The following is a 12,603-nucleotide window of genomic DNA, read 5'->3' on the forward strand; positions in this document are numbered from 1 at the left end:
CCCAGTGAATCCCCCCTCCAACCAGGCTCCACTTCCCAAAGTCTCCACCAGGTAGAAGTCAAAAATGAGGGTTAATCACAAACACAAGGCTTATGAGGGACATTTTTCCATGCATACCACCAACACACGGCCCATCGCATTTCTAGTGCTTGCTAAGTATTACTGGCAAAGACAAAAAGAATCCATGGTCTCTGGAGTTGAGAAACTCAGATTCCTAGAGGAAAGCAGGCCACACATAGTTAAGTGAAAGTATACCTAGGTAAAATGTGTGAGAGAGGGGCTGCAAGCTTTACAGTTAAGGAAGTAGGAAGCTTAGATGTGGGTCAGTACTCACATGGAAGTGCCTGAATGGAGCCTGGATGTCAAGAATCCTGGGTCTTCCCTGAAGGCGTTACATCCTCCATATCTCTCAAATCTGGCCATCTCTCAGCCCTGCCCGCCTGCGCTGTCACCTGAGTATCACAGGAGTCTCCCGCTCAGCCTCCTGCTCCCTTGCTAACTCTTTCCAGCATGCTCTGTGTTCTCAGAATACGCTCACGTTTAATCCCGTCCTTTTAGGGAAGGACTACTTTTAGTGCTTGTGTACAGTAATAGAAGAGATTTCAGTTCAGAGAGCAGATTTGACCAAATGTCCCATTCTGCGGGTGTTCCTTGTCTGTTTTACCCAGAAGGTCACTGCAGAGTAAAATGACCCAGCAAGAGTTTTATCAAGCTAGCTCAGCTTCCCACGCGTACATGTAACTTGCAAGTGATTATATCTCAAACAGGAGGTACTTTGGAGAGAAGATTGGATTGTATTTTGCCTGGCTGGGTTGGTACACTGGCATGCTCTTCCCGGCGGCCTTCATCGGACTGTTCGTCTTCTTGTATGGAGTCACCACACTGGATCACTGCCAAGTCAGGTATGAGGAGTTCACAGCTCAGCCTGCCTTTGCTTAGTGTTTAAGAGATGCCCATGTGGGCTTTGGGGGTGTTGAAAGACAACGGATACACTTAGCTTCTCACTTCAACATCTTTCTCAGTCTCGGGCGGACCATGCAAAAGCTTCAGTTCACTAGGTTTTCTCCATCTTTTGCCTTTCTAGCAGTGGTCTTTAGAGACCATGGAAGGAAAAGTTACATCCACAAACAGGCATGAGAGCCACTGTGCAGCTATGGATCAAATCCCCTCCATTCTGTGGTGAAAAACTTCCCTTTTTATGAATGTTCACCTATCATAAAACTGACATTAGGGCTGGAGAGATGGCGTAGCGGTTAAGTGATTATCTGTGAAGCCCAAGGACCTCAGTTCGAGGCTCGATTCCCCAGTACCCATGTAAGCCAGATGCATAAGGTGGCACATGCATCTGGAGTTCGTTTGCAGTGGCTGACGGACCTGGTGCACCCATTCTCAATCTCTCTTTGCCTCTTCCTTTGTGTCTGTCTGTCACTCTCAAATAAATAAATAAAAATAAACAAAAATTTAAAAAAAACAACTGACACTGGATGATTGTAAACAATAGACTAACTATCCCCTTTAGTAATTATTTTGGTTTTCACAAGAAGGAAGTCTTTCCATTTAGGCCACAAAGATATCATCCCAATTTACTAATGCCTCGGGAATAATTCAGTATTGGCATTTGTTTCTTTGGATCTCTCACCAGGATACCATTTAAGATATGCATTGAGATCTTGATGCAAAGCTAGAAAATGGCCTCAAAAATAAATATGCCTTTTAAAAATGAGTGATTGATGGATCTGGGAAGATAGCTCCGCGGTGAAACCCACTTGGTTACAAAGCCTGCCAGCTCAGGTTCAATTCCCAAGCCACCCACATAAGCCAGTTGTAACACATAGCACAAGCTTCTGGTGTTTGAAGCAACAAGCAGCCCTGGTGTGTGTGTGCGGACGTGCACGCATGTGCACACACACATATACACACATGAGCAAACAAATATTTTTAAAGTGAGTGATTGAGCAACCTGCCTACAAAAATATTTGTCTTTGTGTTAAATTGTTAAGGATGTGTATTTTCTCTAGCTATTCTGTCCAGTAGTTTGGGCATTTTAAAAGATATCTTGTGCTTTCCTTACTTCAGAAGGTGAAGTGTTGTGAAGGACTCCCTTTGTAAAATTCAAGGTATAATAACAAACGTTTGCTTCATGAATTTCCTGAATTTAATTTATTAACATGTAAATCAAAGAACAGCTTCAAAAGTAAGGTTTACAGATCACTAACATGTATAGGAACTCTTCACATGGCTAACGGAAGTGACAGAGAAGAAAAAGCCAGCTGTGGTGGCGCATGCCTTTAATCCCAGCACTCAGGAGGCAGAGATAGGAGGATCATCGTGAGTTTGAGGCCACCCTGAGAAAGCAGAGTGAATTCCAGGTCATCCTGGGCTAGAGTGAGACCCTACCTCGAAAAACCAAAAAAAAAAAGAAAAAGAAAAAGCAATGACACAGACGGTTTTGAGGGCAAAAATGTCCTGTTCTCAATCTTATAAACTGAATGCTCTAATGAAGCTGCAGAGGCAGATCTGTGTCATCAAAAAGTCCTTCTTTATTTTCTTTTCCAGTAAAGAAGTCTGCCAAGCTACTGAAATCATCATGTGTCCCGTGTGTGACAAATACTGTCCATTCATGAGGCTGTCAGACAGCTGCGTTTATGCCAAGGTAACTCCAAATACACATTATGAGTGGGTTGTATGTAACCTTCCCTTCCTGAGGAACAGTGGGAGGCTCTATTCTCTCTGCCATTTCTTGAGTTTAATCCTCAAATTAATGTTATATGATAAATTTAAAGCTATCCTTTTCAATGTATGTGTAACTAAACTTGTACCTGAAACACCATCACACACACACACACACACACACAAACAACAGCATGATGCCATACAAAGTACACAACTGTTAGAGACAACAAGTTGGCTTCAGTTGTTGTCGCTGTCATTTTTGTGGTTGTTACTGCCATTTTTAAAGTAATTTATTGTTATGACTATTACATGAGTCCATGATTCAGGTCTCACATCACGTTATAAGTTCAGTGAGAATTGGTCTTATGTGTTCTTTTGTTCTTTATAATCTTTTCTATTTAAAAATTCTATCTGGGGGGCCGGAGAGATGGCTTAGCAGTTAAGCACTTGCCTGTGAAGCCTAAGGACCCTGGTTCAAGGCTCGATTCTCCAAGACCCACATAAGCCACATGCACAAGGGGGCGCATGTGTCTGGAGTTCGGTTGCAGTGGCTGGAGGCCCTGGCGCACCCATTCTCTCTCTATATATATCTGCTTCTTTCTCTCTGTCTGTCACTCTCAAATAAACAAATAAAAATAAACAAAAAGATAATTTTTAAATTCTATTCTGGGCCTGGAGAGATGACTTAGTGGTTAAGGAGCTTGCCTGCAAAGCCTGAGGGATCCAGATTTGATTCCCCAGGACCCACGTAAGCCAGATGCGCGTGGTGGTGCACATGTCTGGAGTTTGCCTGCAGTCACTGAATTATTCCCTGGCACATCCATATTCTCCCTCTCTCTCTCTCTCTCTCTCTCTCTGTGTGTGCGTGTGTGTGTGTGTGTGTGTGTGTGTGTGTGTGTGTTTGTCTCTATCTGCCTCTTTCTCCCAAATAAATAAAATTAATGTTTTTGAAAAAATAAAATAAGAATAAAAATACTATTCCTAGAAGGACTACACAGGTTGTACCAAAAGAACACAGGGCATTAAAATGGCTACAACCCTGGTTTGAGGCATTCCGTGGCTAATCCGGGGCCTCGGACATTCATGTGTTCCTCCTGGAGACCCATGCTAGGTGCAGGTTCAGATTTTAACTGTGCTCTGTACCACTTGTCTTCCTAGGAATGAGCTATTTAACCTCTCCAGTCCTCAGGTTTTTCCATGTATAAAATGGAGGTGCAAAGTGCAAAAGTCAATGACAGCTGCCATCAGTCTTCCTCTTACGCATCATCATCCTTATCAGCAAGACCTCCATTCGAAGCCAGTGCAGCTACCTACCCACTGACCTTGCACATCTGCCGCTTTTCTGCGCCAGAGCTTTTCATCTCTGGGGTGCAGACAGTCCCTGCATTTTCTACCCCACGCTGCAAATGCCTTGAGAGCAGTGCACGTATAAAAGCACGTAGCGAAATAACAAATAACACCATTGTCGCTACCATGTGTTACAGCATGGCTCTTTCCCTTGTCTCACGTGTGTAAGATCTTAGACATGCTCATCAGATTCCTAGAGTATGTTTTTTAACTGAGGGATAGTTTTGCAAAACAATAGCTAGTGATTTTTTTTCTAAGACCCACTGCCTGTAGTAGATTTGCCTATATTCCAGACATAAAAAGGGTTGACACGTTTTATCAAAACTCGGTGACTACTGCAGTCTGGATCTATCTAATTACTGTGTTGGCTTTGCACAGTTTTGTTCATTTAAAGAGAGAACATTTGACCGGCAGCCCAGAGCCATCCCATCCTTAATGTCACCAGCAGTCCAGGTGGCCAGTGCTGTGGGCAGAGCCCAAGCTGTAGCAGTCAGCTGTGAGTCTGAAGACCCAGGCTCTGAGTATATGTCACCAGAGCCCCAAACAGCACAGAATGCTCTTCTGTCTTTGGAGAACACAATGATAGACTGAACATATGAGGACAAATTTAACAGTGTGACCTTGGGAAATAGACATTTGGTGAGGATGAAGAGTTTTGTCATTAACATAATTTTGTGTAAATGTTGTAAGATAAAAACCAGAATGATTCAGGATTTTTAAATCCTGCTTTTGGAAAACTTCAAACACAGATACCCAGGGTGGTGGTGTTATTGAGTTAGTTTGGTTTGGGAATTTGTGTTTTATTGTCTTGTTTTGTTTCAAGTTTCTTTTAAAAATATTTTATTTATTTATTTATTTGAGAGAGAGAATGAGGCAGAGAGAGAGAAAATGAGGGAGAGAGAGAGAGAGAGAGAGAGAGAATGGGGGCACCAGAGCCTCCAGGTACTGCAAATGAACTCCACATGCATGCACCACCTTGTGCATCTGGCTTACGTGGGTACTAGGGAATCAAGCCTCGAACCAGGGTCATTAGGCTTCACAGGCAGGTGCTTAACCACTAAGCTATCTCTCCCACCCCTAAGTTTCTTTTTTAAAAATTATTTTTGAGAGGGAAAATAGATGCACCAGGGCCTTCAGCTGCTGTGAACAAACTCCAGATGTGTGCACCCCCCCATGGCACATGTGTGACATTGCACACTTGGGTCACTGCATCTGGCTACATGGGATCTGGAGATCCGAACCTGAGTTCTAAGGCTTTGTAGGCAAGCACCTTAACTATAAAGCCATTTCTCCAGCCCATTTTTTTTTTTTTTGGAATGGATTTTTAATGGGAAAAGATATGCTTGAGTGAAATTCTCATTAGTACTATTAGTGCTATCATGAATAGTTGGAAGTACTCAAATGTCATAGAATCTTCTACCAACAGTTCTAGATAATGTAAGATGTAAGTAATAACTTTAGTAAGTTGGGTTATTTCTGTGAGAATAGCTAAACAACCTACATGGATTGTTTCTAACTCTCATAGCAACTTCAAGGTAGGAGTTACAGTTCACATTTTACTTCAAGAAGTGCAATTTCTTCACCATTGGTCAGACACTAGTCATCACCTGGGCCTTGGTTTATCAGACTACGAACACATCTTTATCATAGTGCCATACCAAGCTATAAGATGTCTAGACTGAATTTTACACATGGCATTGCCCAAGAACTTACTATAATGAAGAATGACAGAAATTAAGTTGTACAAGGTTGCCTTTAGAAATGTTTATTAGAAAAGGCCGAGTGATTTCATGCAATGGCATACACAGTCATACTGGATCAGGCTAGGTCCATGATCCAGTCTGCTCAGTGGCTCTGCTTTGCTGACTGAAGAGGATGCCTTAGCCCCATTGCTTGCATGTGCAAGAGTCAGAAGCCATCTCCACCTGGCTTCAGAAGAGAGGGACAAAAAGGCTCATTTCTTTGTAAAAGATAGGATTTAGCTGACAGCCTGAAAATAGCTCTCTGGACTCTCTCAGGTGTTTCCCTGTACCTGTCTGTGTGCACTATTCCGTAGACAGGTTCTCTTGACATGATGGGGAAGATGGTCACTGACTTGGGTGGTTCCAGGCATATATCTTTCTTCCTTGTCACCTTAAGGATACATTCTGTGTGCTTTTTTTTTTTTTTTTTTTTTTGCTTTTGTTTTCCAAGGTAAGGTCTCACTCTAGCTCAGGCTGACCTGGAATTCACGATATAGTCTCAGGGTGGCCTCGAACTCTCAGTGATCCTCCTACCTCTGCCTCCCAAGTTCTGGGATTAAAGGCATGTGCCACCACACCTAGCATAAAACTTATTTTATTTGCGCTTGAGAGATATATAGGTAGGTAGAGAGAAAGGGAGAGAATGCCGGGGCCTTTAGTCACTGCAAATGAACTCCAGGTGCATGTGCCACCATGTGCATCTTGCTTACATGGGTCCTGGGCACTTGAACCTGGTTCCTTTGACCTTGCAGGCAAGCATCTTAACCAATAAGTCACCTGTCCAGGCCTCGTTCTTATTTTAAATTATTGGTCTTTGAACTGAGGATGGAACTCAGTGATAGAACAGTTGCTTAGCAGGTGTGAGGCTCTGGGTTCTAACCCTAGTATTGGACAAAATGTTTAAATTCTTGGTGCTGTTCTAGGTTGTATGCTCTTGCAGGTCTCTTTTGCCTGGCTGGTAGTTTAGGGGTCATGATAATGGGCTTTCCCATATGTTCCATTACTTCAGTCTGTTCCTTAGAGATACTCACTACCTAGGATAAGGGTCAGACCCAGACTCATGTATTAATCCTTATGAGCTACAGAGAGGGGAAGATAATGTGCCCCAAGTCTACCAGGGGACTTTCCTGTCAGTTTCATTTTAAATCTGCCAAGAACAGAGCAAAATTGGTAGGAGGGTCTTTCCCTCAACTCTTTATAACCTACCCAGATTTTAAGGGGAAATGGAAGCCGATACAGGAGAATCACTGCAAGTTCAAGGCCAGGTTAGGCTACATAGTGAGTTTCAGATCAACATGAGATGTGTAGAGTGAGACCCAGTCTCAAAAAAAGAGTGAGTGAACTGAGGACAGAATGAACAGGGAAGTTGGACAACCAGCACCTAATTTATCAGTGTCTTAACCAATGAATATTTTGCAAATTCTCTGATGTTACCCAAGGGCACCAGCAGCTGTGGCTTGGCTTATAGTAGCTGATTGCTGAGGAAGGAGAAACTAATTGCCCAAAGACCATTTAATGGGGAACTGCCATTACTTGTCCCACACTGCCATCCCACACACCACTACCATCACCACCACCACCAGTTCAAAGAAGCCTTCCATTTCCCCAGAACTTATTTAGGTCTTTGTGTCTGTGTTGTGTTTCGTGGCTGGAACCTGCTCTTACTTTCCTGTGGTTGGGTTTGGCATAGGTTCCATCAGTATACGCTAGCTTACCACCTTATTGGGAACTGGAAGTCCCTATTTTCTGATTCACTATTCTCCCAAACTGGTAACTAGAACAGAACAGTCTCTCTCCGAATGCTTACCATATGTTCTAAGGAAGTACTCTGAGGGGTCCTATTGTGAGTTGTAAGCCCCCTGGAAACAGCCTGAGAGAGATCTGTAACTTGGAGAAAGATGGTTGAGGCTGGCAAAAGCAAAGGCAAACACAACCCATCCCAGAGCCTGCTCTCAGGGTACAAGTCACATTTCCCACCAAATATCCAGATAGGGAATTCAAAATCAACCCCCCACATGCAGACTGATGTGACGCTACCTGCCCAACTCCCTTAACACTTACCAAATGGGACTTAGATATTCACATCACATTTGCTGTTTGAATGCTGCCCATATCTCCTATGTTCAAGGGAGTAGAAGGTATAAACTTTTGAATTAATATGAAATACTGGTATATAACAGGGGAAGATTTGTTTATACTGGACAACTCCTCCAAGGGGTAGTAGAGTATACTTTATAGGGAGTTATAAGATACCAAAAAAGATTATATTTTATGAAACTAGCAATTATCATTTCAATTTGACATGGATCTTGGTGTGATTTATACTAGACCTGGAAATGAATGTGGCTGTTTTGCAGTAAGGATAGACATTTTTGCCTTCCACCATCATGTTTGCAATAGAATATATTATTTCAGTGATAGAGTCTTGTGGCTGTCTTTGTGTTTTATGCAGTAGGTAAGTATAGTGATTGCCAGAGGCTTTAATAAAGGTATAAGTGGATTTTGATAGTGTTCTCTCGCCTTTATGATCCTGGAATCCAGATAGTAGCCCACAAAATGTTTATTCAAAACTATATAAATGGTGATATTTTTAAGTGAGTAAGTGGGGCATTAAAAACTGTTTGGAAATTCAGAGTTAGGAGTCCTTAAATCAGCAACAAAAGTACCTTCTTGGTCCTAAATATTGCTATATACACATACACATAGATGAATAAGGGATTATATAGTGCACAAAATGGAACTCTTGTTTAATATTGTATTTATTTGTTTATTTGAGAGAAAGAGGGAAAGAGAGAGAGAGAGAAAATAGGTGCTCCAGGGCTTCCAGCCACTGAAAATGAACTCCAGACACATGTGCTACCTTGTGTATCTGGCTTACATGGGTCTTGGAGAATCAAACTGGGATCCTTTGGCTTTGTAGTCAAATACCTTAACCACTTAGCCATCTCTCCAGCCCCAAAATGGAATTCTTAATAACACTGTTGGGACTAGTGATAAATGTCCAACTATGTTATATTGACATAAAAGGAACATGTTCTCTCATATCTGAACTACTTCTTAGTCAGAGAATCTCACTTCTTACTAATTGTCCAAAGGGAATATTTACCAAAAAACCCCCACACCTCACTGTATCATTATAACCACTTTTCTACATCTTGAAAATATACCAGTTGCAATAATGTCCATGAGAAACTAGCTTAACTGATTCTGTTGCTCTCAGGTGACCCACCTGTTTGACAATGGAGCGACTGTCTTCTTTGCTGTTTTCATGGCAGTCTGGGGTAAGTGGTCTCTGAGCACAGAGTGTGAGCTCTATAATGTATCTCTTAGAGTGTATTTTATGATGTATCTCTTAGAAGTCTCACTGGGGATGTGAAAAGATGATGCCTGACTAAATGGCTTGGATTTTCTATTAGCAACAAGCTGATCACTAAGTCATGTGGTTTATTTAAAAAGTGATATTATAGAAGAGAAACATGTCTGATTTTTTCTCTAAATTCTTCAACAACCTCATCAACACCCTATGGCTAGAATAAAATTTATCTTTTACTAGAGACAAAAGAGGTCTAGAAGGGTCTGAAGAACTATCTTAGTAAAGGATTTGCTACTAGAAGTAGCTAAAATATGCATGTCCACCTCTGGCTTCCTTCCAGGTCTAGATGAAATGATTCCCTGTAAGTAAGAGATATTATTAGAACTAAACTGAGCCATCTGTTGCCAGTTTAAGCTAGTAGCCACTTCATACCAGGTGTGGCGGAAACACTCAGATCTTTGGAAGAAGCAGGACTTGGTTCAAATCTCAACTCCTCCTCTTATGAAGATACAATTTGGAGCAAGTTACTTGGTCTCTTTCTTAGGTGAATGGGCTTAATAATATCTGCCTATTCCAGCAATTATGAAGCTTTAGCTTAACCATACTGAAAAGCAAGAAGGCAAATTCATAATGAACAGTTAGTGCCATTACCTTTGCAAGAAAAAGCTCTTCATGAAAAAGTGAAGAGCCATCAAAAAGACAAGCTCTTTACTATATATACGTTTTACATTTGAATCTTTTAAATGACAATGCATTTATGCCACAATCTGAAATGCCAGAATCCATATGTTTATGTTACCAATTCCTACTAACTTTAGGCTTATGCTGATCATGTTCCTTATGTTGGGAAAGAATCTTCCCCATCTTTCATGGCCCAGCTGAAATGTCATTGCTGTAGCCACAGTATGTCTTCCTGCTTTGAAATTCCATACTATTTGGTTTATGACATTATGAGGATACTTGTGATATTTGCATATGCAGTTCATCTCCCTACTAAGGATTCTTCAAGAATCATTCTGGTCAATGGAAACCACATGTATTTCTTTTATGTGTTATTTTGGATTTATGGATGTAGGGATTTGCAGTTTGATAGAAGGAAAAAGAGGGGAAGTTGTTTTAAAACAAGATTCACTGGGGCTGGAAAGAGTGTTCAGCAGCTCAGGCACTTGTCTGCAAAGCCTAACGATCTGGGTCCAATTCCCCAGTACCCACATGAAGCCAGATGCACAAAGTGGTGCATGCATTTGTAGTGGTTAAAGACCCTGGCATGCCCATTCTCTCCCTGTCTATCTCTCTTTGCTTGCAAATAAGTACATTTTTTTAAAGATCTATTTATAATACAATAGATTCATCTAGATGACCTTTTTTGTTATGTGGCAAACATAAAACCTTGTCCTTTCCAGGAGACTTGTATAGTCAAATCAAAAGAAAATTGTTCTTCCGGACACAGCTCTGTTGAAGGGACATGTTTAGAACTTTGAGACTCAAATCACTTTCAGCTGAATAAGCATCTTTCCCAAGATCGGTCAAACCACAGGCTGACGAGTGACCCAGGAGATGGCCTGGATAGATTTCTACCCAGAGAGGGACTGTTAGGGGTAGCCAGACTCTTGTGCTCAAAAACATTCACTGGAAAAACTGAGAGAGATGGTGAGTTTGCAGGACATGCTCACACCAAAAGATACACAGTTGGAGGAGGAGTGAAGGAGAGTTAAAAAGATTGAGATGGACAGTCAGATGGAAGTAGAGACAAGGAGGAATTAGGAGGAGGCTAAAGTAATAAGAATAAGAATTTAAAGGAGCAAAATGCTAGTGGAAAAGATATAGAATAGAGAGTATAAATGCCAGTGGGTATTCAACTAGTAGAAAATGTAAATATACTCCAAACAGAAAGAAGCCTAGAAAAAAAATTACCAAGTCATGTTATTTATGGAGTTTCAAGAGAAGAGGTCTCTTGTGGCTGGTTTCTCTCAAGCTATGTAGAGCTGCCCTGTCTCTGAGTAGGCTGGTTTCTGTAGGACTTCAGCTAGTGGACTTTGTGACAAGCACTCACTTAATGCAATTATTTCTTAATGCATCTGTGCCTAATGGTAGAGAGTAGAGAAGCTGAGCTACCCGTTACCAGAGTTTCAGCCACAGGACTGAGCTCTGAGAACAAGGGTGCATTATGCTCTTTTAGAACACATTAGTAAGAGTAGCCATGATCAGAGGGTAAGATATGTCACCAAATGCTTAAGTTTTGCCCTCATTTCAAGAGAGCGGGCTTTGGGAAATGTGCTCATTTCTTAAGCCAGTGGTTTCCAACCTTTTTTCAGGTCCCAACACATAGAAATAGTTGGACAGCATGCTCATGAACACTGGAAAAGCTTGATCATGGCCAAAAATAAGGAGGGAGGGGATAGGGCTGTCATCTATACCCTCATCTCAGCATGTTCAAGGGCTGAAGAGATCGTTGTTGTTCCCACCATAGCCCATGGTGAGCCATTCCTTGTATCACTAATTTACTGTGCAATGAGTTATGTTTCTGTTCAGAGAATAGTGTCAGGGCTCTTTTCAAGTATAACTGAACACAAATTTCCCTGACACAATTTAATATTTTTCTAATTTTTATATAGTGTCTGACTGAAGTAAGGTTTATCCACCCACAGTTTAATCCCTGAGATTGTATAGAATTAAAGTTTTGTCTATAAAACAGAAAAAGTCTGCTCATTCCCCGGTCCCACCATATAAAAGGGATTGCTTCCCTCCTGCAGAAGTTAGAATGCTTAGACGGTGGATGACAAGGTAAGTCTTATCTGGTTCCTTTGTTAGCCTCAGTTGGTTGGTGGTATCTGCCTGGAGCATGAAATTGAGAAAATTCTGAAGTGGCAAGTGGGTGGAATGGATGTCTGACAGCCCTGTGTTTTGGAAAAGTACATGCATTCTGATTCTGATAGATGTTCTGTAATAAACTTTGGGCACAAGGGAACATTTTAGGGCCACTCCAGGCAAAATGAGCCTGGGATAATTCACCCTCTGAATTGCTTCAACTTGGTTGACAACTTACTGCTTAAATCCTATGCTATTCCCAGAAATGTGCTAGTTTGAGAAAAAGGATTTCTCCCAGGTGTTTCTTTGCACAGACAGATATGCCTCCTGCAAAAATCTAAGATAGACTTCGAAAATAGTATTTATTCCAGCAACATATATTTACTGAGAGCTTCCTATAAGGTAAACACTATGATAAGCATTGCTTCATCTTATTAACTTTCTACATACTGCCTCTCTAAGAAATGTACTATTATTAATTATTCTTTTGAAATAGCTGAAGAAACAGAGGCAGAAGCCAACAAATGCGAGAGCCCAAGTCATAGCCCCCTTGCTCTAAAGTAGGCGTGGGCACTGAGTGTATTCTCTTGTATTTGGGAGGTCTGAACTTTCAGATGAAGAGCTGTCGGGTTCACCCTGAGCCCCGCTTTATGCTGCTTTGGGATGGTGTTGGTGTATAAAAGCATGTCAACTCTAATGGAGCTCAGTTTAATGGTGTCA

General features: G+C 41.5%; 1 protein-coding gene across 6 annotated transcripts in view; it reads left to right on the forward strand.

The window, feature by feature from the left end:
* The window catches only part of Ano4 (anoctamin 4), a 429,439-nt gene that overhangs the window by 352,833 nt on the left and 64,003 nt on the right, over positions 1-12,603 (forward strand). For all 6 annotated transcript variants that reach the window (XM_045153480.1, XM_045153481.1, XM_045153482.1 and 3 more), the window contains 3 exons: positions 768-902; positions 2,557-2,653; positions 8,983-9,043. In XM_045153480.1, coding sequence (XP_045009415.1) covers positions 768-902; positions 2,557-2,653; positions 8,983-9,043 — 293 coding nt within the window. The remainder of the gene's footprint in view (positions 1-767; positions 903-2,556; positions 2,654-8,982; positions 9,044-12,603) is intronic.

The sequence above is a fragment of the Jaculus jaculus genome, chromosome 6 (genome assembly GCF_020740685.1).
Source record: "Jaculus jaculus isolate mJacJac1 chromosome 6, mJacJac1.mat.Y.cur, whole genome shotgun sequence".
Taxonomy (NCBI): Eukaryota; Metazoa; Chordata; class Mammalia; order Rodentia; family Dipodidae; genus Jaculus; species Jaculus jaculus.